Below are 26,499 nucleotides of genomic sequence, written 5' to 3'. Positions count from 1 at the left end.
AGAAAACAACCATTCATTCAGGAGTCAGATAAATTGTTTTAAATATTTCAGTAAATGTCTGTGTTTACAAAAAATTTAATTGAAAGTCAGGATTGAAAACAAGCCCTTTATTCACAAGTTAAATACAGCAGAGGCAGCTGCTGCAATGTGAGACTTTCCACCTAGGTCAGCCAGCTCCTTGCCCTGACCCGGCACTTTCTTTGCTGGAGTGAGTTACTGCCAGTCACCTAAAGAGATCACTTCCTAGCTCCCCCAGAATAAATAGTGGCAACATGTTAGTGTGGAATATGGCAGAGAGGTAATGATCTGAAACAGTAGTGAGTACCTCAGGTCAAGTCTCGAGCACACTCATGCAAGAGTCACTGTATCATATAATCCTGTAAGATGAGATAAATTCATGGGAAGGGATTTAAATCTATTGTAATGAATGCGTTTCAGGTTGAACTAGAGTTTTTAGAGTAAATACACTTCAATAAAGCGAGTAACCCCATATCAGTGCAGCTCTGAGTGCTGCTGGTATCAAGCAAGACAAAAATATGCACCAGGTGATTTCATTTAAGGCTTGAAAGTATGGAAGGTATGAAGCACTCCTGAGAAAAAAAGGAACTACTGTAAATATTTAAAAGCTTTGTATTAAAATTGTCCTTTCCAGAGGGTTTGTTAGTAATTACCTAGTATTTAATACAGCTGCAGTGTGACATTAAATATAGAAGGTATGTATGGGGGTTTCTTAATACTTGTAAAACTTTGATCTAAGACAGCTAAGGCTGAATGAGAATGTGAAGAGATGCAGGCTGTGTATTGTTGCCTGAATTGCAGGAAATCTGGTTATATATGATTCTGATCTCTGTTACGCTCATGAATAGCATGGCTCCTAACTTGCTCAAGTAGATCTGCACATCTTTGAAAATTTGTCAGAAGAGAGGTTTTGTATAAAAAAGGTCATTCAGTAAAGTAAGAGCTTGTCTCCTTCCTATGGGACACTTCAGATTTTCTTTATAATTAGTGGTTAGGTTTGCACAGCATCTCTGTCAGACTCAGCATAGTCTTTCAACTACATCTTTGAAAATAAATATGCTTTTCTCAGCTAAAAATAAGAAGATTGTAACAAATTTGAACCTCAGTTATGCTAAAGATTATTCATGCAAGTGATTCCGTGAAGGAGCATCTGTCTTTTTGTCTTTTAAATTAAATGTTAAAATATTTGTTAAAAGCATGTAAAGGTATCTTAAAATAGGGACCTCTCCTGTGGCTTTTCTTGCCAAACATTTAAATCGGTCTTGTTTAGGTTATTTCAATCAAGTTCAAACAAAATTATAGAAAAAGCTGAAAAGATTCCATAGAACATTTTTTTGTATTTCTGAATTTTGTTAATTTCCTTTTATACCTAAATTGTTTTTCACTAACGTAAGAGTATCTGCTAAATGTTTAATGAGTTTTATTATTTATATCCCCAAATATCTATCTACAATGAAAAATATACTTTTACCAATTGCATTGCTTTTCTGACAGCAGCTAGTTGTCTTAGTTCCCGTATTTATCTAGATAATAGAAATATTTAACTACGGCTAACTGTATTGTGAATGGTCATCAGTAGTAGCACACTGAGCTTTCTTCTTCATGACTTCAGACATGTTTCTTGAGGCTTTGCAGTCTACTGGGGACACGGCCTCCAGGAGAAACCATGATGTGGAACCCATGCTGCCACCTCTTGACTGTCACTCTCATGAGTGTGTTTATGTATAAAAAAAGGCAATGAGAGTTGCCTGCCTACAGGTTTGGTGGAGGGAGAAGTAGGGGGTGCGTTTTTATGTGGGATTTTTCTGCAGAGGACTTCACGAGGGGCTACACGTCTGTTGACTGAATCGGAACTTTTAGGGAGGGTCTGGTGAACTTGGTTGATTAACGTTCTTTAGACTGGAAATCTGAGACATACAGAAGTTAAAATGATTTGCCTGTGTTTATGCAGTGCATATCAGATATTAGGGAGTTAAAAAGGTTTTTCAGTTACTGGATTCTGAGTTAAGAAACTAAACATTTTGTGGACCTTCAGTGTAGTCATTTTGCTCCCTGTATTATATATTGGTGCTGAGATGGTTTGAATTGGTCACTGGACATCCCACAATGTGTCCTGAGCTGCAGCCAACTTTACAGCTATAGATCTGGTTTGAGGATCACACAGTAGCATCTATCTCTGATGCTGGGACTGGGCTGCTGCGAGGGCACTGCAGAAGCCCAGCCACCTGTCAGCTGACCCAATTAGAACAGTTTGCTGCTTCTTCCCTCTAATGAGTGCTTTTAATAGTCTCCAGCTGTTCCCTTTTACTGCATTAACTCTTCACAGCAAGATTTCTGGCCCATTTTTGTAACTCTTCATCTGCTGTGTATGCTCTAAAGCACCATGTTTCCCCTAGATCCTCCCATTTGGTATTAATAGTTTATTGAGCTACGAAGTTAATGGTAGTTCAGACCTCAGCTGGAGGAGAGACTGATTAAGCAACTTATAAAATGTAATAGTAAAGGAAATGTTTTCACGGCTGACATTTACTTTTCAGTGAGTTTAACTTACAAACCAGTATTTTTTAATGTTTCCCTGTGGAGTTAGCATTCCAAATGTTGCAGTGTTATGCAATTATATGACAGCAAGAAAATATGCCTTCCTAATCTGCTTTCATTTACTAATCTGAGTCAATGAGACATAGTAAATGAGCAATTTGCCATTGTTTAAGATTGTAGCACTAAAATTTTTCATGAAACTCATAATACATACTTATATGAATAGCAAAGATTAAAAGATATTAATTTTATTAATGTCATGCTTTTATTTTAATGATACATTTCTGTATTGAGTTCCTTTTTATGAAGGCAGGATACAGGACAACCACAATATTTTGCATCAGAACGTAAAAATGGGAGGTATTTTTTCATGCAATGTTGTACTGATCTGAAAAATTCTGGCTGTTGCAAAAGTTAATAAACTACATGAGAAAACAGGAGCCAGGTAGCAGCAGAGTCCCAAGCAGTTAGTAGCCACAAACTTATTTACATTATTCCAGGATTTTATTGCCACCAATAAGCAGTATGTGATATTTCAGACATTTGTATATACTGTAATTTATGGGGTTTTATTTAAGGATTTAGATGTACTAAGTTGAGAATGATAATTCTTCATTTTTAGGGTGCTTTTGCCATGTTTCTTACTCGTGCCTTTCTGCGAATGAATACAGGGTAGGTCTTATATTCTCTTTTGTGTTCTTTTTGGGGGTTTATGTGTTGTGGTAGCCTGGGGAGCTAGTTTTCTTCAGCTCTTCTGTAGGAAACTATTGTTTGTAGAGTTGAAAATCCCAAATGAAGAACAAATAATCTAATATATTGATGCTGGCCTTCTGAGGCCATATGAACTGTATAAAAGAAGACAGTATGTCCATGTCATGTTTTCAGGAGATATACTTTTGTAGATTGAAACAAGAGCAGAAAGGAGCATTCTTACATAGCCCGGGGTAAAAGCCAGCCTTACCTTCAGAAAAGGCAGGAAAGTAGATGGGGGGGATGATTGCTCGTGGGCTGTTTCAGCGTGAGACCTAGAAGATCCCAGCTGGAGTGGGCAGTTGCCGGATCCAAGAATGAGCACAAAGATGCAATGGTTTGGGCAAAATTCAATCAAGCTGTTGAAGTCCTTGCTAAACATTGTTGTGGATAACAGTTTATGTGCATTCAAAAAGGAAACATTCTAGAAAGCATTTCTTCACCAAGAGGGTGGTCAAACACTGGAACAGGCTTCCTAGAGAAGTGCTCAATGCTGCATGCCTGTCACTGTTCAAGAGGCATTTGGACAATGCCCTTAACAACAGGCTTTAACTTGTGATTGGCCTGAAACTGGTCAGACAGTTGGAGCAGATGATTATTGTAGGTACCTTCCAACTGAAATAGTCTAGTCTACTCTACTTTGTTCTACTTTATTCTTTTCTGTTTAAAAAGAGTAAATATATAGGCCTCAAGGGCTATTAATTACTAGGGCAAGATCAGTTCATCAGAAAATCTCTGTTAAGTATGTAGCCAGAACCTCAAGGGTACCTGAAAAGAGTCCTGTGTATACGGTAGATGTTCCTCATAGCCCATACTGATTTTCTGAAATTAGTGACTGCTCTGGGTAACTGAAAAGCAAACTTTGTAATTATATGCTTGCAAATGAATTCTATTACCAGGTGATTTATGTAAGATAGTTACCATTATGGATGTCTCCATTTGAATATATTGTATCTTGACTAAAGCAATTGAGTTTTCTTGACGATCATAGTGGCTTTCTATGATGGGGTAACCACAGCAGTGGACATGGGAAAACCAATGGATGTGATCTATCTGGACTTCTGTAAAGCTTTTGACATGGTTCCCTACAACATCCTTCAGTCTAAATTGGAGATATATGGATTTGATGGATGGACTGTTTGGTGGATAAGGAATTGGTTGGATGGTTGTATTCAGAGAGTAGTGGTCAGTGGCTTGATGTGCAGATGGAGATCCGTGATGGGTGGTGTCCCTCCAGGATCTGTACTGGGACTAGTGCTGTTTAATATTGCCATTGATGATATAGACAGTGAGATCAAGTGCACCTTCAGCAAGTTTGCAGATGACACCAAGCTGAGTGGTGCAGTTGCCACACCACAAGGATGGGATGTCATCCAGAGGGACCTGGACAGGCTGGAGAACTGGGCCTGTGTGAATCTCAAGGCCAACAAGGCCAATCAACAAGGCCAAGTGCAAGGTCCTACACCTGGGTCTGGGCAATCCCCAGTTTCAGTACAGGATGGAGGATGATGTGACTGAGAGCAGCCCTGTGGAGAAGGACCTGAGGGTGCTGGTCGATGAAAAGCTCGACATGAGCTGGCAGTGTGTGCTTGCAGCCTAGAAGGCCAACCGTGTCCTGGGCTGCATCAAAACAAGCATGGCCAGCAGGTCAAGAGAGGTGATTCTACCCCTCTATTCTGCTCTTGTGAGACCCTACCTGGAGTATTGTGTCCAGTATATTGTCCCCCAGCATAAGAAGGATATGGAACTGTTGGAATGGGTCCAGAGGAGGGCCACAAATATTATCAGATAGTGGGTTTAAACATTTTTTTTAGTGCATGCTTTCCAGAAAGTAGAAGTCTCTTTGTTTTGGAGTACAGTAGTTTCAATATGAATGAGTCTCAGGTGTTTTGATAGTTATTTTTAAGTCTCAGTTGGAGTATTTGCATTTTCAATTTTCATATATTTTGTTCACGTGAAAGCAACAGGAAGACATATCTAAGGAGGCACGTAAATGATTGCCAGTAAGTGATGACTTAATGGTGAATACCTGACAAATAACCATAGCAGGTGAACGACAGCAAGGGAATCTTTGTCTGATAATGTTATCTTTAGTGCGTCATTCAGCATTCTGTATATTGTAAAGCTGGAGAGTAGTCTTGAGTAGTCTTCAAGTAAAACTAATCATTGATTGATATTTTGTTTATCTAAAGCTGGAATAGAATGGTTTTTAGAACTGCAGTGTTTTATCATGCAGAACAAAATGATTTCTCCAATTACCATTTTTGTTAGTGTCAATTGTAAAATTGATGGTTTTAAAGTTATATTTTATACATGGCCTAAATAACAGATGGGATTTTGACCAGCAAATAGGCTTTTTAAAAAATATGATGTACTCAGGTATATGTGTGTGTCCATTTAGAAGTCAGAAGTCAGGCTTTGTGAAATGTTTGGTAGTGTATTCATGTTGAATTAAAAAGAGTTTTGAAGTCTTGTCTAATGAAATCATGGTAGTCTATGGATAAACCCTACTAAATACCCTCCTAAGTACACCCCTTGCTAGGAGTAGACCAGTTTCTTTTTTGTGCTTGCTTTATCCTCTAGCCACCTTAAATGAAAATTGTTTTATTGGCAATTTGATGAGAAAGCAAACTGCAGAACCTTTTAGTCCTATTGATAGAGCAAGGGTAGAGAGAGGCAGCCCTTCCCTTACTGCCAATATATTGAATGTTTTCAGGCTGTGGCATGATAATGTAATTTCAAGCAGTCAGATACTCACTTCACTCTCTAGGTGTCAAAACCTGCAGGAACTGACAACTAGAGAGTGTAAAACTGAATTTACTACCCCTTTTTATTCCTTGTCTGTCATTCTCCTTTTTTCATTTTTGTGATTTATGTGTAAGTTTTCGGGCTGCCAGCACTGCCAGTGGAGTGAAATAACTGAAATCCTGATCTCTAAAACTTATTAGCTAAAAAAAAGTTGAAGCTCTGATGATGGACAGCAGGGGGAATTCATGGTGGTGGGATTAGGAGAATTGCCTGTCCATGATGCACAGCTGGCGTGGTGAGGGATAGCCATGTTTTTATAAAAGCATCCAAGGCTGTCCTGGGCTTTTTAGGTGTTTGTCATCACTAAAATATTTTCCTGTCATATAACTTCTTGGTGGTGGTGTGGACTCTTATGTTGACTGTGAAATGACTGGGTCACACTTGTGAATTCTGTATTTTTAAGATTGAAATAGTTCATGTTGATACCACATGGAAGTGGAGATTAAATGTTGCAGATTAAAAAAGGGACATTAACTGCCCAGGCATACTCAAGATTTAGTTTCATAGTTTTTCAGAAGTCTCTAGGGTTTATTCTAGGCTGCAGAGTAACATACTGTGCCTCGTCTTGGTCTCAGCTCACATGGCCCCAGGGTCTGCTGGAACACAGGGTTTCTTTTTTTTGTCAGCAACCAGTCTCACATTCCTGGAGCTGAAGTGCACACAGGGTGCCTGAATGTTTCATGGGACACAGCTGGGGTGCACATCCTAGCTGGGGAAGTGGGAGGTGCTTCCCAGCCAGCCTAGTGGGCAGAGTCTGCCAAGCCTCCAGACCTTCTTGACTCTTACTCCCTTCCCTGGCAAGTGCACAATGTCTCAGCTGCCTTTGCACACACCTTCCCAGCCAGAACTGGGTCACTGAAGGGTCGCTGCTAAGGTTTCTTTCAGATGCAAAAGCTGATATGTTGTTATCTGTCCAGGCTATAAATAAAACTACTACTGTTTGTGACCGATAGGTCTTCTTCTGGGGAAACCCCTCTCCAGTACTGTCTGTTTGGATGATGTCAAACTGTGGCTTTAAGTTTTGGCTTTTCAGTAAAGGACAGCCTGGAGCACCACAGAAAAGCTGCTAGCACCATTTAGTTTGACAACATAATCTTTCAATTTAGAGTATCATATGAACTTAGGACAAAGAAGAACAAGAAGGAGCTGAAGGAATGGGTGGAGAAGAGAAGGGAGAAGGCCACTGGTGGGAATGGGAGGAGAGTTCTTGAATCCACATCCTCAGTACAGACATAACAATATATAAAATACCGGTTGTTGCTAATTGTTCAGGTCTTTCTCATTAAATGGAGTAAGGGATAAACAAAGAAAGGATACTTGAATTAAAAGGTATAATGTCAAGAAGCGCAGCAGCAATGTCTGATTCAACAATAAAAATCTTATCATGTGAGATTTGAAGTTTTCTGCAGCCACTGTTTAGATTCACTTGTCCTCTGAGAAAAATACTTAATGTTTTAGAGCACAGTCTTTACCTGGAAATCTTCAGGACAGGGAGTGCTTCCCTGTGCAAGGCACCTCCCTATGCACCACTATGATCACCCTTCTCTTTATCGTGAGTAGAGAAGGACAGACATCAGTTTCTCTGCAGTGTCAAGTATCAGCATCCTCCTTTGTTGAATGAAGACTATGTAGGGTTAGTAGTAAGTAAATGTAATGAAAAGTATTTAAATTGTAAGGGTCTTGAATTCACATTGTTGTGAGCACAACACATTGCATGCTGTGTAGTGTCTCTTTTTTATTTTAATTTAAAAATAAAATTGACTATATTTTTTGATTAAATATGCACAAATAAAGGAAAGAAACTTCTGTACAATAGTAAAAATGAAGCACAGAGATGTGAGTTTAGTTTTTGGGTTTGTCTCATTACAGAATGAACAGATGTGAACTGGGGAATAGTTTTCCAAAAAAAACAAGTGCTGGATGTCTAGTCTTGCTCTCTTTGCTTCGGTATGCTTCTGTGATGTAGAAATGTCCATTTGTGTTTCTACAAAACAACAGCCAAATGCCATTGGTTTGTGTTGGCAACTGGATTCGGATGTGCTCTCCGGCTGCTTGGCACTGCCTGGCAAGTGGTTTGTGTGCTTTCCCACATGAGTGTTCTTCAGGTGTTGGGTATTCCACAAATCAGACTTTCCATCTTAGCATAAAGGGTATTGCTACAGATGTTTTTCTTTTCTTTTTTTTTTTACAGAAGCATACTTTGAATTTGTGTTATGAAGTTATCAGCATATTAATAGCTTCAGTTAAATGAATTTTTTTAGTATGGAGGCTCCAGACTTTTATTAGTGTCCTCCCTTCTCATTTTCTTCCTGAAGGGATATAAAAGGATGAGGGACTTCAGACAATGAGACGATAGATTGGCTTCTTTTCCAGATTGATAAGCAATTGCAATCAAAGGAGCAGTTAGCAAGTTTTGTTACTTAGTGTAGTAGCTTTGGAAGACTAATGGCTTCTGTGCCCTGAGACAAGGATGTATTGAAATGTTGTGCTCTGAGGTGTTTTGGCGCCTTAATGCAATGGAAACCCAATGGAAATAAACCCAGACATCTGATGGGTACTGATGGTCACATGGAGTCCTTCAGAAAGCTATTCACACCCTGATTCCTTCGGCCTTTTGGTGGTGGATTTTACTTCAATTCAAAAGAAAAACTAAAAGCAGATTTTCATAACTTGGTGAGATGATATTGCAAAAAGAAAACATAAGAGAATAGAGTGTGACAAACTACAAACCTGTATTTGTTGACATTGAGTTGGGTTTGGTGCATTTGGCCATTGTTTCCTTATACTGGTCAAGTAAGAAAGGTTATTGATGCCAGGAAGTAATTTTTCTATCTTTCTTATAGCTCTACCATATTTAAAGAAAGAAATGAGAGAAAACAAGAAAAAGGCATCAGCTATTTCTAGTGCATGCTTTTTGTTTTTCCTTAAGATGGCTATTTAAAGTCAAATTACCTTATTCAGAAAGATGTGCATCCCTCACCAGCTGGCTGATGATGTTGCATGGTTGTGAGCTGTCATGGAGGTTGGTGGGAGCCTGTCTTGAAATAAAAAGTAATTCCATCTTTCAGAATAATCAGTAGACCTTCTGTGTTAGTTGAGAAAAGACATTGCCCATGAACAAGGTAGGGAAATTCTCCTTTGAAGTAAAAGCAGCGTTCACTTTTTTTGATTTTTATTCTAAGCACTCTTTTTTTTTTTTCATGTTGACTAGTATTTTCAAAGCTCTTCTGTCCTTTGTAACTATAGTTGCTTTACATAAAATGAAAACCAAAATACCAAAAAAAAACCCCAACAAAGGATATTTAGCTGATTTGTTGTTCTGGAAAATAGACTGCCGTTGTTTCAGCAGAGGAGCCTACTGCTCAGTGAATTATTGAAACACTATCTAGTCAGGGTACCTTGAACACAACTTTTTCCTATGAACTCTGATCCAAGGAAATGCAGTCACTATTCATAACTGAGCTTGTCAAGAATAGTTTACTTTTTCTTGGGGAAAAATCCACTAACTGGTGGCAAATGGGAAACTTTCCATGGTGAATATGGATTGCTAAATGAGACTTTATTTTTAAATTACTTTTCTGTTCTCTTCAAAGGGAAAAAAATGCAAACCTAAAGTGTTCATCAGTGGTCAAAAGAAAAAATAAAACAAAATTTCTTCAGAAAGTAATCCAAAGAGATGACGTCTTTAATAAACAGGAAGAAAAAAAGCAGATTTTATACTTTTCCCCTTCATCTAGCAGGGTTATTAACCTCCATCATTTCATAATTGGTCTTGTTATTTGCTGAGCTTTTTGAAGCTTTAGCACCTGAGATGAGGGGATTGAGAGATTCTGTGTTTCCATATGGGGAGGGAGGTGTCACTTTGGTTTTCATAGCTGTGGAAAAGAACTTCAGCAGATGACTCAAGCTTCAAAAGAATTTAAAAACAGAGGCAAATAGGAACATAAATTAAACCTCTGAGCCTTGTAGTTTTAGGACTTTTTAAATACTTGGAGTTGTCAATACAGTGACAATCTTGTAAAACTGAAAAGCAGAATCAATATGTTTGTTCCATTTTGTGGCTGCTATTTGGAATGGCAGTGCTATGAATGATGCAAAGTATTAGTAATTTTCTGTAAGGGCATTAGAGCTATTCATCTGGAGGAAGATTGTAACTAGGGAAATTAGATAGGTGCAGCAGAGCAGAAACCATCCCCAGCTGTGGCAGCAGGGAAGCCACATGCAGCAGCAGCGTGGTTTTCTTGTCTGCTCTGCAGGTCCTTTTGCACTTCAGCCCTGAGAGGTGAAGGAAGAGATTCAAAATCAGTTGATGCTGGGCAGAAGACTGATAAGAAAGCAGAATTAGCGCATAACTTTCACTTCTAGCTCTTTTCTCAGCATTCAAGAAGCTTGTGGTAAAGCGCCACTACAAATATGGTAAGTTGAAGGGACATCAAAGAACTTGCTGCTATGAGGAAGCCAATTATTTGTTTCTCAGAAGTCAATACTGTGCTTATAAGATTTATCATCTAATGTAAAAAAATGGGGAAACCCAAAGATATTTATAACCAGTACTGTACAATGATCATCATATCATATCATATCATCCATTAGACACAGATCCTCTCCTTTAGCATCCGTGAAAGAGAATTATATCACTGGAGTTCACAACAGCAGATAGGCATAGCTATAACTGAGCAGTATGTTGAAATAAAACTTAGGATGCGTCAGCTAGCAAGTGTTTGTTCTCTTTTGTGAAAATTTTGTTATATTTGCAGATTAGGGAAGCTTAATAATTGAAAGAAGTACTGCTTTCCTGAAACCTGCAATAATTGTTTTTACATTTATTATATCACAGCTTCCCTTTTCCATGTATATACTCTCTTATTTTATTTGAAGCCTTATATTGAAGTAAGGTAACCTTTTCCTTCCTAATTCTGTCACGTGAAGTTCTGTAAGTATATATGCAAATGGAATAATCTCTCTGGTTTGTTTTGCTTCTGCCTTGGCGGGATGTATGAGAGCAGTAATATTTAATGCTCATTGCCAATGAAATTAATTTCCTTTTGGCTCATGGATTGCTCCTCTCTGATGACATCTTTAACATTCAGAATTCTGATATTTGTTTTAATAGATCTCTCTTAAACTTCTATTGCTAAAACTGTTTTTTTGTGGACCTCTACTAAAACCAGTCTAAAAATATCTTGAAGATACTGTGGCATTCATAGAACTTAAATGCGTTTCTGCTAGTATATGTGTTTTTGAGGTTTGGGCTAAAATCTGCTGAGCATAATTTCTGTGCACGCACTCAGGCTTTAAAGGAGTGAGAACATTTGACCTGGGAAAGGAAATGTCTCATTGTTAAAAGAGGCTTTCCTGTATTGTAGCAATGGAGAGCAATATTTCGAAACATTTAAATCCCGTGGTATCTGTGCAAATGACATTGTGTCATATGTGAAGGCGTGAACTTCCTCCATTAGGTCCTTCTTGAGACGCGAGAACTGTCCGGGCCAGCTGGGGCAGACCGTGCAAGCTGGGGTGAGGCTAAAGGGTTGCTTCGCCTCCGGTGTCCTCACAGCTTCTGATGTTCTTCAGCTTACCACTTTCCTTAGCCAGATGTTGCTTCTATATCTGTGTTTAAGAGCTGTTGATCAACCTTTCTTTGATTAATATATGTCCTTTTCATGTTCTTTTTTGTTATTATTCTTTTGTTGTTGCTTGTTTTTTTTAAGCCAGTTAAGTCTTTGCCATCCAGAGAATCCTGTTGCAAGGACCTATGCATTTACCAGCGCTGAGTTTCCTCCAGCATCTTATTGCCTAATAAGCATTATAGGCTCCACCTGTAACATCTTGAGGTCAGATTTCTCATCTCCTCTCATTAATATTTGCTGAAAAGTTTGCTACTTCACTGTTAACCCTTCTTTGCTATGCACTGGAGACAGCACGGATACTGTTAACTACTCAGTGTCTCATTTCACTAAGAAAACTAGCCATGTTATTCCCATCCTTAGCTTCTTATACCATATCAGCCTCTCCTTTATTTTTTTTTCCCCTGAGAATTTAGAAACACAGGACTGTGTTTGTCAGCTCTTTAGTGACTGAATCAAAGACCTGTTAGAAGTTGCACAGCTTTCTCTGCTGACGTTGTTTATGCTCCTTGCTGGCTGTGCTCATCATTAAAGTGTGATCTATTACTAGCTGATTCTGGCAGTCTTCTGTTCATTTCATCATTTTTTAATTCTATTGCATCTTTGTTTGTCACTTCAGTTGGAAACTATTTTTCCTTACTTGTGTCCTCTCTAGAGGGCCCTTCTCTGTATGTGAAAGAATACTGGATCTCCTATGGTACTTCTCGTGATGTGATTCTTCATTCTGAGCAATCTGTAATGCCTGTCACTACTCAGTTATGAGCAGAACTTGCTCTCAATCAGGACATACTGAGTCCTAATATTACAATGTGCTTGGCTGGACAGCAAGTCTTTCGAGATTAACACTATGGTATATGAGAGAGGTGATGATCTGCAGTGTTATATTATTAATTCCTCTGTCTCTTCTCCAATTTGGTTTGGGGTTTTTTTTAAGTGTATAGCAAAAAATAGCTTATGGGATCCAGCAATTAAATTTAACAGAAAATGCTGGGCTCCATGAGCCAGAGACATGAAATTATTCCTTGAGTCCCTCCATGGCACTTTCTTGCTCAAATGAGAACTTGCATAAAGCACTGGCAAGATCTCTTCTGCTTTATTTGGAGCTGAAAAAGCCTAAGTTAAAAAGTGATCTAGTTTAGGACTTCTAAGAAACTGAAGAGATTTCAGAAGATGATCTTAAAAAGTTCTGGGCCGCTCGCTACAAGAAGGATGTTGATGCTCTGAAGCTTGTCCAGAGAAGAGCAACGAAGCTGGTGAAGGGGCTGGAGAACAGGCCTTATGAGGAGCAGCTGAGAGAGCTGGGGTTGTTTAGCCTGGAGAAGAGGAGGCTGAGGGGAGACCTCATTGCTCTCTACAACTGCCTGAAAGGAGGTTGTGGAGAGGAGGATGCTGGCCTCTTCTCCCAAGAGACAGGGGACAGGACAAGAGGGAATGGCCTCAAGCTCCGCCAGGGGAGGTTCAGTCTTGACATCAGGGAAAAATTTTTCACAGAAAGGGTGTTTGGGCACTGGCAGAGGCTGCCCAGGGAGGTGGTTGAGTCACCTTCCCTGGAGGTGTTTAAGGCACCAGTGGACGAAGTGCTGAGGGGCATAGTTTAGTGTTTGATAGGAAAGGTTGGACTCGGTGATCTTATGGGTCTTTTCCAACCTAGTGATTCTGTAAAAAGTAAATATGGTAGGGAAATCTAAGTCTTCAATGAATAAAAGTGTGCTATGAGTCATATGTCCTGCAGTTATTCCTTGTGTTCATTGCGATTAAGACAAAAAATAGTTTCCTTAAATTACATTACGGTGGTTTTGTATCAGATACTAGTAAGGGTTTTCTGACAGTAGGCGCAGTAAAGCACTGGTACGAATTAGAGAGGATATAAACATTTTTGTGAAAGGATTGGACAAATGGCAACCCTTGTTTACATAAACTTGGTTCTCCCTTAGCAAAGGGTGGCCTAAAGTGTTTCTCCATGCCCTGGGTCTTCTGTAGCAGCCTTTCTTGCTGAGGCAGGCAGCAGCCAGGGCTGCATTACATCACTAAGTATGGTGAGACCACCTTGCCAGGAAGACCTTCACCCACCAGCTACATCTTTGTCCACTTCCAGCACACTGACTCCAGCCTCGTAATTGGCTCCAGGTGGAGTCTGTCATCTGTCAGAAGATAACTTAATCTGTGCTCCAGAACTAAGTTTTGGGAGCATAAATTGCTGAATGTATCTGTTGACTTGCTGCTTTTCTCACAGGCATCTGTTGGCTAAGGTCCAGCAGCACTGCATCAGGGAGGACTGACAAATCTTTGATGTGGGGTGTATTTCCTGCTCAACATTCGCAGAATTGAACGTGTGCCATCTCCAATTGACTTTACTAAGGGTCATCATCTGAGCAGAATAATTTTCAAAGCTCTTTTATGAAGAGGTGTTAGTAAACAGAATTAACAGATCTAGTGTCTCCCTGCTGTTAGTTGCTACTGGGATTCATTCTTGATTGCAGTATAATGGTCTGTATTTTTGGTCTTCCCTGGATCTGTGCCCTCTGTAACAGGATGGTTATTTAATGCTTATGTACTTCTTCCAGCTGGCAGGCACTCGCCCTTTTCTGGCAAAATTTCTTTCTATTTTTTTCATACATTTCTCGTACTAAAACAATTTGAGACGAAAAATACAAAAACGATGGAAGAAAAGCTATAAGAAGGTGCCTGCTTACAACCACGAAGTGATTCCACTCTTAATTGGTAAAACTGGTATATGACAATTTACTGATGTGATTTCTGATACAGAATAGAGAAATATATCCATCTGCATATTTTCTTGATGTTGTACGTCATTATGAGGTAGAAAAGTGGTGTGTTTAATGTTTGTCACATCTAAGTAGTAGCATTATGGGCATAGCTCATCACCTCTCCTACTTTAATGCCAGCAAAAGTTTGTATATGAATGTATTATTTATGCCAGCACTAAATGTTAGCAGAAGATGCTGTTTTGTTAGCTGCTGCTTCACTTGCTAAGACGCCAGGAAGAAGAGCTGAATACAGTATTGGCAGAAAAGTCAGGTGAGTTAGCCCAGCCAAAAGAGTCAGTCAAAAAATAAAAAAAAAAACAAAACCGAAACCTGGGAATTAAACTTGGCAACCTATTTGCTTATGTGGTCTGGGGGAAAAAATGAAAAACACACATTTTGCCAGAAAAAAGTGGAAAGTAAATTCAAGGAAAAAACAGAATTATCCTCTACAGAAAAAAAAAAAAAATATATCAGGGAAATTTATGGTTGTGTAAAGACAGTACAAATTTAATCTAAGCAGGCCATAGGCTACCCAAGGCTAGCTTTAAAAGTCAAGTTTTCTCATTAGAGCATAATTCAAAGAAGACTTAACTGAACCAGCCTTTGTATCCTAACATTTTAAAGTACTTTTGTTTTTTTCTCCAGACTTTCATAATAGAATTTTCTCTTGAATAATTGTAATCTTATAGTACAGGATTTTTTTAATTAAAGAAGAAATATCTCATACCATGAAACAAAATGAAGTTTCATTAACTTGCAAGTATAAATGTATAGCCTACCAATGCACTTGCTTTGGGGAGGGGAATGAGAGACATTTTACTCTCTCTGCTGATATTTAGGATTGATCTCAACTCATCAATAGTTGGTAAGGGTTCTGTAGCCTTCCCATTCCCTCTGTCAGATGCAGCAGTGATTTGCTACCCTGGAGCATGTGAAATAGAAACGTTTAGTATCAGTCCATAAGCTGTCCTTGTAACCATAGATGAAGAAGGCTTAGAAGAAGAAAGCAGTGGGGAGTAGTGGCATGACTGCTGCCTTGTGATGCAGTGTGGTGGTACACTCTGCACACCCCAAAGAAACGGAGCAGTGAGGAGGTGACTGTACATGTTGTCTAGATTAGAGCCATTTTTTGGTTTGGGAACAACAGTCATATCTACTCATACCTTTTAAGTTTGGATGGATGCTCTTTTGGGTACAGAGGAAAGTTCAGTTTCAATCTAAATATGTTAATTGCTGAAAATGCATTCCCTGGAGATGAAAATGAGAAAAAAAAAAAAAAAAGAAAAACTATTTCCAGGCCTTCCAAGGTTTTACCACAAGTACCAGAAATTCTTATAAATGGTATATTCTCAAATCAACTAAGCACTTGCAGGCAGCTCCCTCCACTTTCCCCTGACTGTAGGGAAGGAGAGCTGTCTGGCCTGTCTTCTCCATCCATTGGGTCTCTGAGCTGGAGAACTGGAAGTAGGAAGTCATAGAATCATAGAATAACTAGGTTGGAAGAGACCCACCAGATCATCGAGTACAACCATTCCTATCAAACACTAAACCATGCCCCTTAGCACCTCATCCACCCGTGCCTTAAACACCTCCAGGGAAGGTGACTCAACCACCTCCCTGGGCAGCCTGTTCCAGTGCACAATGACCCTTTCTGTAAAGAATTTTTTCCTAATGTCCAGCCTAAACCTCCCCTGGCGGAGCTTGAGGCCATTCCCTCGTGTCCTGTCCCCTGTCACTTGGGAGAAGAGGCCAGCACCCTCCTCTCTACAACCTCCTTTCAGGTAGTTGTAGAGAGCAATGAGGTCTCCCCTCAGCCTCCTCTTCTCCAGGCTAAACAACCCCAGCTCTCTCAGCCGCTCCTCATAAGACCTGCTCTCCAGCCCCCTCATCAGCTTTGTTGCTCTTCTCTGGACTTGTTCCAGAGCCTCAACATCCTTCTTGTGGTGAGGGGCCCAGAACTGAACACAGTATTCGAGGAGCGGTCTCACCAGTGCCAAGTACAGAGGGAGAGTAACCTCCTTGGACCTGCTGGTCACACCGTTTCTGATACAAGCCAAGATGCCATTGGCCTTCTTGGCCACCTGGGCACACTGCTGGCTCATGTTCAGTCGCTGTCAACCAACACCCCCAGGTCCCTCTCCTCCAGGCAGCTTTCTAGACAGAAAGTCTAGAAGTGTAGCAGTCCTACTCATGAGAGTGCTATGTTACAGAATGAACAAAAATGCTTATTTTCCTTTGTTAACATTGGAGAACTAGGGTTTTTTTCATGTTTCTAAAGTGCGTTTTTTTTCAAAGAAAGATTCTTCAAAGCAGACAGCCTTATGTTTCCTGCTTCTTTAATTTTTCTTTTTTTCTTGTATAAATGGCTTAAAGCCGACACATTGGTGTGACTTGCTACCCAGACTAGTAATGCCAGACAGGGAGCTTGCCCTCAGAGAAGGAACAAAATGTCTTTGGAGCCTTTATCCTGAAGTGTGGGCACTTGAACGTTGCCTCCATCCACAGCTCTTTGTTGTTGCTGCAGGCTGTCTGTGTATTTGGTAACTTTTCATAAGACTACTTTCAAAATTAGCTCAGTGAATAATCAGTAAAACATAGCAGGGTCCAATCATCCTAGTTGCTCTCATTGTTGCCTGGGGACTCCCCAGGGGCTTTCTGCAAGACACCAGTTTGGCCTTTATAGCCTCTGGCTACTGACAGCTGCTGCCACTGCTCCTCAGTCCCCTGGGCTTCCATTCGCCTGTGGGAAAGCCAGTGGTCCACAAGAGAGACTTTTTTGTAGCTTGTAGGTCCCACGTGTCAAATTGTGACTGGTTGACTAATGATTTGCTGACAGAAGGGTTGGTTGTCGGAAGCATCTGAAAAACTGGAAAAGAGGAGAAGGGAAGAGGGTCTGTTTCCAGGTAGTAATAAGGGAAAATCTATATAGTGAGGAGAAGGCAGGAAATAAGAGCGCATTGCTTTGCTTTACAAGACAGTATCCGGTTTGAACTAACCTTTAATTAATAGATCTGGAGGGCAGCAGCTTGAACCAAGTGAGGGGGTGGCTCATTGGGGTATTTTGCTTGTCCAACATGCTGCTGCTAGGAGTCCCTGAAACTTTCTAAAGGATGTTCTTCTGATCTGTGCAGGCTTTACACTGTCTCCTTCTCTAGCAGTGCACTGAGCCTTACAGAAATACAGGTAATAAGAGGCTCTTTTCTTCTCTTCATTTTCCAATTGCTTTTGCTGCTGTATTTTATGAAGTACACAATTTAGCTGAAGGCAAAGAACAGTTTGTTGAGAAAATGATAATGAAGATTTTTGTGGAATTAAAGAGATCAAGGATTTTTTTTTAAAAAAAAAGCTTATTTCAACTCATGACAAATATGTGGAAGAAAGGACCTTGATTTACCTGCAAAGGTGTAAAATATCTGTGCAGCCTTTCAAGAGCTGTACAAAAGCATTTAGAAGTCTCTTCAAAAACAGACCTGCTGAGTGAGGAAAAGTTGAAAGGAATATTATCTGTGACTGAAAACTTGTTTTAAAATGCAAACCTCAGCTCAGCTTTCAAATGTAATATTTGTCAAAGATAAAAGTATAGCTCTTGACCTTTAAGCAGGAAAGGAATGGTTAAACTAGAATAAGTGGTCTTTGGGGAGCACAGCCCAAGCTTCTCACCACCTGGCAGCCCCCTTTGGAGAGACTCAGTACCACAATAGCATGGGCTGGGAAACACTTGGCTTCAGCTGTGTTGGCCATGCTGGTTTTGGGAAATGGTGCCCTGCACCTGCCCACCCCACAGCAATCTATGCTAGTGCATAGATGCACAAACAAGTCCTAAACGCCTCCAGAATTTTAAAGGTCATCTTGCTGCTGTGTGGCTCTAGTTATCCAGTTATCTAGTTATACTTGACTAAGAATTAAGAGAAACATTAAATATCACCTGATGAAATAAAAGTCTCTCTAATTAGGGTTAAAATTGTGTTGCATTATAGTTTATTTTCCATGAAAAATATAAGTAATTTGGGCTCCTAAATAAGATTTAGTAAGTCTTGTTACATTTATATTTGAAAACCTTCATGCCCATATACTTTTGTCTTTTCAATGTCTTTCTGCAGCTGTACAAAATAGGAAGTTGTGCTTTTCCTTCTTTCATTTCGTATTTATACCCACAAGCCCTTTTCTGAGCTGTCATGTTTACATTTTCTTCCCCATCATTCTGTGGCCACCTGGAGCTCCCTAGCTGAGAGCAAAGAAAGCAGCATGTTTTTTTTTCAGTGTGGTTGTATTCAGTTCGTATGATGCAATGTTGTCCTCGGGATGTAATGGTCAGTTTGACCTCTTCACAAACACCAAGCAAGTATGTGAGAAAACATTTTACAAGCCACAAGAGGATTCTTGGGGGCTCTTAGCAGAGCAGAAGGATTTTCCTTGGCTGGCCACGGTGAAGACTAAACTGCACCATGACTGTAGTGGCATATGAAGAACAGCCTTGTACACAGGAGAGGTCACCATAGACTGGGCTCATTCACTGGTTTTCCACATCATTTTATTTCATTTCCTTTTTTGGAAAATTGAAAGGTATTTATTTAGGTCATTGCTTCCTCTGTAGCCTTCAAAACACACCTCAACTTCACATCTGCAACCTTCAAACTTAAAGGAGCATGCATCGTAGCTGGGCTGTAAGTGGGGTCTCCTGGTTTCACGGAAGCTGCAATATCCTACAAGGGCAGGGCATGGAAAGACTGACATGTTTTTCATTTTGATTTTGAGAGAAGGAAAGACTATTTCTTTGGCTTCCCATACACGAATGGGTGATTAATGGGAAAATATTTGCAAGATATATATGTATTTGTGTTACAATTCCTCATTTAAAATAGTTATGGATGCTAGGAATTTCCATACATCCATGGCAGAATCTGGTATTCCTGCAATTTTTGGTTGAGGCACTGAGGATCAAGAAATAGGGAATGCTTTGAAACCCAAGAAAACTTATTTTTTTAAATGAAACAGTTAGGTGTTCCTCCTACTGAACAAAAATAATATGTTGTTTCTGCCAGCACTCTTAGGATTTCTTATCAGGACTAAAAAAAAATTTCAAACTCATAAATCTACAGTCACATCTTTTTGTATTTGGTGCGCTATTGGCAATGAGTTAAAGGCATTGACTTAAGAAAATTGTTTGGTTTTCTACAAAAAATATTTTAAAGTTTGTGGGGTTTTTTGTGATAGCATTAAAATTCCCAAAGGAATTTTGTATCCTTCCTCTTACGATGTGAATGAACTCACTATGGCAAATAAAACAGTGTGTTTGTTATTAACTTTTTAAGAGTATATTTGTAACACACTTTTGATGTACTTCTGATAGATCAGTGCTCTGTTTCATTAACTGATTATGACACCTTGTGATTTTTCTATGAAAGACAGTTTTACAGAAGAAGGAAGTAGATATTACCGATTTACCAAAAGAAAAATATAATACTACTAAAAAGAAAGTTTGTTTCTGTTGTTACTTGCAGCCCCAGCGCTGGTTCCTGGGCATCCCTCTGCCCTGCTGGAGACAGAAACTCAGTGGGGTGCAAGCTGTATGGAATATAGCTGGAAGCTGAGGAATAAAATAAAATTCTTCTTTCTTTATTGTGGAGATGTATGATCAAAGTTGCTCTGTTTCCTTCTTTCTGTATCTTTCTTGGCTGTGTTTGAGTAATTTTTTCACAAGCCTCCTCCAGTGATTTAATTGAGCAAGGCTGTCATCTATCACCTTGCAATTTTTTATCTCACATAAAAACCTTTCTGACCTGAGTGATCTGTAACCTGCTGGGAAAACATGCTCTCACTGGAAAATGTAGCTTTAATGTTGCTTGGGCTGAGAAAGTAACGCTACCTGGAATAATATAATTTCATCTTAGCTTTTTGTGTAAGTCCCACTAGCAACCAAAGAGAAGCTTCCTTCAGCTGTGTTTAAATTTTGTAATGATTAGCACACCTCAGGCCTTTGCCCCACCCCTTGGTTAAAAAGCTGTTATTTCACATCTCATGGAGCTGCGTAATTATCATCAAGTGAAATTTCATCTGAGGGGATGGGTGGTGGCTGGTGATTTATTTCACAGATTAGGAATACTTCAAAATAGGAAAGGCGAGTGCAGGTGCTACAAATGCCTCGGGACCCTCCAGCACTGTAGTGCGGATCACAGTAGTGGTGGTAAACGGGGGTGGGAAAGGGGCACTCTTTTCACCGCAGAGGAAACCTCGTGTGTCTGAGGTCAGGGGCATGAAAGGTTTGCTGTTGCATAGCGAAAAATTGTGGGTTCCTATGAAAGTGTACCTGGCCTTTGTTTTAAACTTCAAGTGCATCAACAAGGAGGAAGGGCTGGTTTTTCTTTCTGATTATTTTGGATTTCTTTCGGATTTCTTTAACAAATCAAATTTTAAGGGGATTTCCACTTGCTAATTTAGTTTAGTGCAGTCATGGTTGTTTCTTTGATCCTACAGCAGTTTACCATAAAAAGGAATACAAAAAAATATCCTTTTGACTAAATATGAGCAAGAAGGTCCCTGTTAAACTTTTGGATTGGGTATCCATACTTATTTATCCTGGGATGTATTTTCTGACTCACTGCAGTCATCATTCTTGCAAAGAAACAATAAATTTCTTTGTTGTGAGTTCATGTCCCTTTACCTTCATGTAGGAACAAGAAAGAACTAGCAGCTCTTAGTTGGGTGTTACTAATGATTTTGAAATCTTACATAAGATTTTCTACTAATTAACATTAATCCAGTGGAAGCTGTCTTGGATATGATTTTAAGTATTGTCAGAATAGTTTTGGGTTTTTTTTATTAAATCTAAGGATTTTATGAATTGATTGCGGGTCTCTGCGTATTCATGAGAACTGAAAATACATATCCCTAAAACATCTCCAGTGGTGTCTACAGTAAGAGCACAATAAACTTTTTAAGAATTGCAGTTTTTAATTAATTTAAAAAATACCCAACTGTTGGGATGATAGGAAGGACACGTTGCCCGTGCCACCAGTAGATTTCTTAGTAGTGTTCATAGCATCAAGAATAGAGGGCTGGTTACCTTCAGCTCAGAGCCTTGAATGTCAAAATTCAGGCCTTGGCCATAAATCTTCTGGTCTGTATTAAAGGAGAGCCCTCCTCAGTATGCTTGAATGCAATGGGAGGGAGCAGGGAAAATAGGTTGGTTGTATCCCGATTGGCAATCTTTATGTTGTTTTATTTGATAATTCCTCGCCACATGATTTACTTCCCAGCCTGGGATCTTCTGATGTGCTTATAAAATCTGATTTACATAAGGGAAAGGCAGAGGAGGAAACAGGAATGTTAAAAAGGCTTACAGACACAAATGTGACACTAATGAAGTTAGGTATGAGGGCTGAAGTTCTCGAAAGAGCGTTTCTGTACTGAGGTCTCAGAAGTGTATGCTGTGGCTTGAGCCCTGTACCCCACACTTTCCTGGCAAAACAGTGGATGCTCTTCATGCCTCCCATGCTGCCAAGCACTTCTGTCTTGTGGAGGGCATATTCCCCACTTAAGTGTTCGCTATTGTATTTTATTTAATTGGTGAAGTATGGATTTAGTTAGTCGTTGGTTCCATATTGATGTGTATTGAGCCCACTGCATTATAAAAGCATGTGTCTTTAAATAAGAATGAAGACTGGTTTTGCAAAGATGAGATCCTTTCATCTTAACCTGTTTTGTGCTGCACTTTTTTGTTGTTGTTTTGTACATCTCTTTGGAGTCAGTGGGTCTGCTGGTAGAGTGAGAATCTGTTAGACTAGAAAGGGATCGTGGAATTCAGTCCCAGCTGCAGGTATGTTTATTATCGCGCTAGTGTAAAGCTAGATACGGAATACAGTTCCTCAGGTTCAGTAGCTGTGCCTACTCTTTGAAAACTGATAAATAGCTCCTAATTAGATTAATCATAAATCAGGAAAATTATAAATACATTCTAATAAGCCCTTGTATCAGTGAGGGTTTACACAAGAGGCTCAATTCTGATTGTCTGAAGAATGCACTGAATTGTAATCTAAAGTGATGTATGTTTCTATATCAAGAGTAAGCTGTGTGAATTATGACTTACATTGGTTCATTCCAGTCATTGAATGAAGCAGAATAAAAAAAATAAAGAAAATAATTGTCTTGATTTATCCTGGCTATTTCAGGTTTCCCTCAAGGTGTATTTGGAAGAAATAGTCTGAAAATAATCTCCTGAATATTATAACTCAATATGAAAGTTGATCAATGTGTCCTAATTCAAATCATGCAGTAATCTCAATGCAATAATAGTGTTATTTGCAGCAAGAAAAAAAAAAATGTTATTTGCAATATAGGACAAAATAACTTTTTTTCTTTTTTTCCCCTCCTGCAACTTTCTAATGATATTTAGCAGTACTGTAATGACCGGTAAATGACTTCTAAGGTATTTTGTGTAGCCTCAGGACAATTTTTTGATTTTGAGATGACTGTGTAAAGTCATAGAAAAAGAAAACACTTATTAATAGAGAAAGGCAAATGAAGTATTCAACCTCTTTTTTTTTTTCTTTCCCCCCTCCTCAGGACATTAATGTATGTATCCTCGAAAACTACCCTGAATGTTCCAATCCCAGGTTATTTTACATCATACCATATTTCTGTGGACAGCATCCAAGATGCAGGTAAATATATGCAAGGTATCCCAATTTGTTCATCAATTGCTGTTGCCAATATTATGTCAGAAACCGATTAAGAGCCAACAGTTATTATATTAAGTACGAGAGAAAAGTGTAAGTACAAGGTAGTGCTGTATGTGGTAACTGCATGCATATATTTCGGAGTAAGGAAGGTAATGCAAATGTAGTACTCTTCTTTTTTCTTGATTTAATATTTGAAGATTTCATTAAGTCTGAATGTGTTTATGTGGATTATTCCTTTCTGGGTTGGCAAGGTGAGAATGACAGTGACTATATGTGCTCGTTACTTATTTTACCTGCACTATAATTTTGTAATACATGTTTTAACTCTGCTCAGATGATTATATGAGGTCTGTATCTGAGGAATTCTAGTTTTCTGTGTCCATGTAAGAAACAGTAGTCATGCTTAACCCAAGCTAAAGTGGAACCTTCTACTGCTGCAATTGAGCTAGTTAATTTTGAATATGTCTATTTATGCATTCTCATATTGCTGTGTTATTTCATAGTAAGCTATGCAATAATATGTGAATAATTTTACATACCGTCTTGTTTTCAAATACTTTTGTATTATTGGTCACAGCATGTTCTTTATTAGGTTTATTCAACCTCAAGTTATTCTATGTGTTTATTAGCACTACTTCTTCATAGTGGAACAACTGCACGGTTTCAAAAATTTCTTTCAAAAGCCATACTGTTTTGTAGCAGTAATAAGAAGTTTTCATTCTTATGTCTCAGTTTATAAGTATCTTTGCTGTAAAATACTGCTTTAGTTTTTTGGCATAAGTGAAGGTATGATTAAGGAACAAAACAGATTTATGGCATCTTTTTCATTATACTTTTTTATTAGTGTGGTTTGGTCTCATTTGCAAATGCTTATGCTTGCATATTTAACTTACATACTTGAGTAATTCCATTAACAACAGTGACATAACTGAATACTTTCATAACATATCTCTATGAAATTCCAAAGCAGTATATTGAAATACTGCTTTGTAGTTTGTTATAGATGTCTCCGGTCATGCCCTTGCACTTACTTCACCTACTCCCTAATCTCGCAAGGAGCTGCAAGGAGGAGGACCACAGTATTTGTTAGGACACTGTAGTCTTCCAGAAAATGGACAAATGAAAAGAAGGTGGTAGGGAATAAAAAACCTGTTATAAGTCTAATCTAGTGGGAATGTAAAGCAATAAAATTTTTGACATGTCCTCAGAAGAGCTTCTGACAGTTCACCATCACACAGAATTTGTAATAGTGAAATGGAAGTCAGGGTAGAGGTGTGAGCTCCAGCCCCTCTCAAGTAGCCTGCGTGGTTCAGATGTTCGTCATACCCAACCAGACTCTGAGAAAGAGCTAAGTTCCATTAGTTGAAACACTAGCATTATATCCCTCATCAATATGAATTTTGACTGCTGCTCCCAAGACATTAATTAATTCAAGTTCATCTAAGGGACTTAGGTTTCATATGCTTGTTGAACCTAGTCGTGCTTCTGTGAAACTATGAGAGAACTATAAAATTGTGTTAGTATCCTGCCAGCTTCTTCCAGTGGGGAAAAAGATAGAATAATCCTAAACTGATCTTCAAAACCAGTGTCAGTTAAAGAAAGATATGCAAATCCTTTAGCAGAGCCACAGGGCAGTCAGGAGTAACGGCAGGGAAAAGGAACCACAGAACCACAGAACCACAGAATAACCAGGTTGGAAGAGACCCACCGGATCACCGAGTCCAACCGTTCCTACCAAACACTAAACCATATCCCTCAGCACCTCGTCCACCCGTGCCTTAAACACCTCCAGGGAAGGTGACTCAACCACCTCCCTGGGCAGCCTGTTCCAGTGCACAATGACCCTTTCTGTAAAGAATTTTTTCCTAACGTCTAGCCTAAACCTCCCCTGGCGGAGCTTGAGGCCATTCCCTCTTGTCCTGTCCCCTGTCACTTGGGAGAAGAGGCCAGCACCCTCCTCTCTACAACGTCCTTTCAGGTAGTTGTAGAGAGCAATGAGGTCACCCCTCAGCCTCCTCTTCTCCAGGCTAAACAACCCCAGCTCTCTCAGCCGCTCCTCATAAGGCCTGTTCTCCAGCCCTTTCACCAGCTTTGTTGCTCTTCTCTGGACTCTCTCCAGAGCCTCAACATCCTTCTTGTGGTGAGGGGCCCAGAACTGAACACAGTATTCGAGGAGCGGTCTCACCAGTGCCGAGTACAGAGGGAGGATAACCTCCCTGGACCTGCTGGTCACGCCATTTCTGATACAAGCCAAGATGCCATTGGCCTTCTTGGCCACCTGGGCACACTGCTGGCTCATATTCAGTCAGCTGTCAACCAACACCCCCAGGTCCCTCTCCTCCAGGCAGCTTTCTAGACAGACTTCTCCTAGTCTGTAGCACTGCATAGGGTTGTTGTGCCCCAAGTGCAGGACCCGGCATTTGGCCTTGTTAAACCTCATGCCATTGGACTCTGCCCAGCGGTCCAGCCTGTTCAGATCCCTTTGCAGAGCCTCCCGACCCTCTAGCAGATCGACACTTCCACCCAGCTTAGTGTCGTCCGCAAACTTGCTCAGGGTGCACTCGATGCCTTCATCCAGATCATTGATGAAGACATTGAACAGGGCTGGACCCAGCACTGAGCCCTGGGGAACCCCACTTGTCACTGGCCTCCAGCTGGATTTCACACCATTTCCCACCACTCTCTGGGCCCGGCCATCCAACCAGTTTTCCACCCAGGAGAGTGTGCGCCTGTCCAGCCCAGAGGCTGACAGTTTCTCAAGCAGAACGCTGTGAGAAACTGTGTCAAAGGCTTTGCTGAAGTCCAGGAAGACCACATCCACAGCCTTTCCCTCATCCAGTAGCCGGGTCACTTTGTCATAGAAGGCGATCAGGTTAGTCTGGCAAGACCTGCCTTTTGTGAACCCATGTTGACTGGGCCTGATCACCCGGTTCTCTTGCATGTGCTTCATGATAGCACTCAAGATCACCTGTTCCATGACTTTCCCTGGCACTGAGGTCAGACTGACAGGCCTGTAGTTTCCTGGGTCCTCCCTGCGGCCCTTTTTGTAGATGGGCACAACATCAGCCAGCCTCCAGGAAGCTCCTCAGGACTTTGGCAGAAGTTAAGATGAAGGGAAACAGGCTGGTAGCCTCCTGTGTGGCATTCAGTGGGTAACAGAGGGCAGTGGTTGCTCACACCAGTTCTCCTGATGTGGTTCAGGGATAACCCCTCATCACCAAGGGAAATCATTCTTTCTGTGAGGTGGGTTCTGCTTCCAAGTCAAAATAAAGTACACAACTCAACAGGTAGTGTCTTCAGAACAGAGTATTT

At 40.0% G+C, this 26,499-nt stretch overlaps 2 protein-coding genes across 2 annotated transcripts in view; both read left to right on the top strand.

Moving 5' to 3' along the window:
* The window catches only part of UST (uronyl 2-sulfotransferase), a 165,985-nt gene that overhangs the window by 109,465 nt on the left and 30,021 nt on the right, over positions 1–26,499 (top strand). The window contains exon 6 of the mRNA XM_069852158.1: positions 23,072–23,169. Within this exon, the coding sequence (XP_069708259.1) occupies positions 23,072–23,169 (98 nt within the window). The remainder of the gene's footprint in view (positions 1–23,071; positions 23,170–26,499) is intronic.
* The window catches only part of TAB2 (TGF-beta activated kinase 1 (MAP3K7) binding protein 2), a 183,818-nt gene continuing 167,654 nt past the window's right edge, over positions 10,336–26,499 (top strand). Inside the window, exon 1 of the mRNA XM_069852152.1 lies at positions 10,336–10,349. The gene's annotated coding sequence lies outside the window, so the exon portion shown is untranslated. The remainder of the gene's footprint in view (positions 10,350–26,499) is intronic.

The sequence above is a fragment of the Phaenicophaeus curvirostris genome, chromosome 2, assembly GCF_032191515.1.
Source record: "Phaenicophaeus curvirostris isolate KB17595 chromosome 2, BPBGC_Pcur_1.0, whole genome shotgun sequence".
Taxonomy (NCBI): domain Eukaryota; kingdom Metazoa; phylum Chordata; class Aves; order Cuculiformes; family Cuculidae; genus Phaenicophaeus; species Phaenicophaeus curvirostris.
This window is presented reverse-complemented; position numbering and strand designations above follow the sequence as displayed.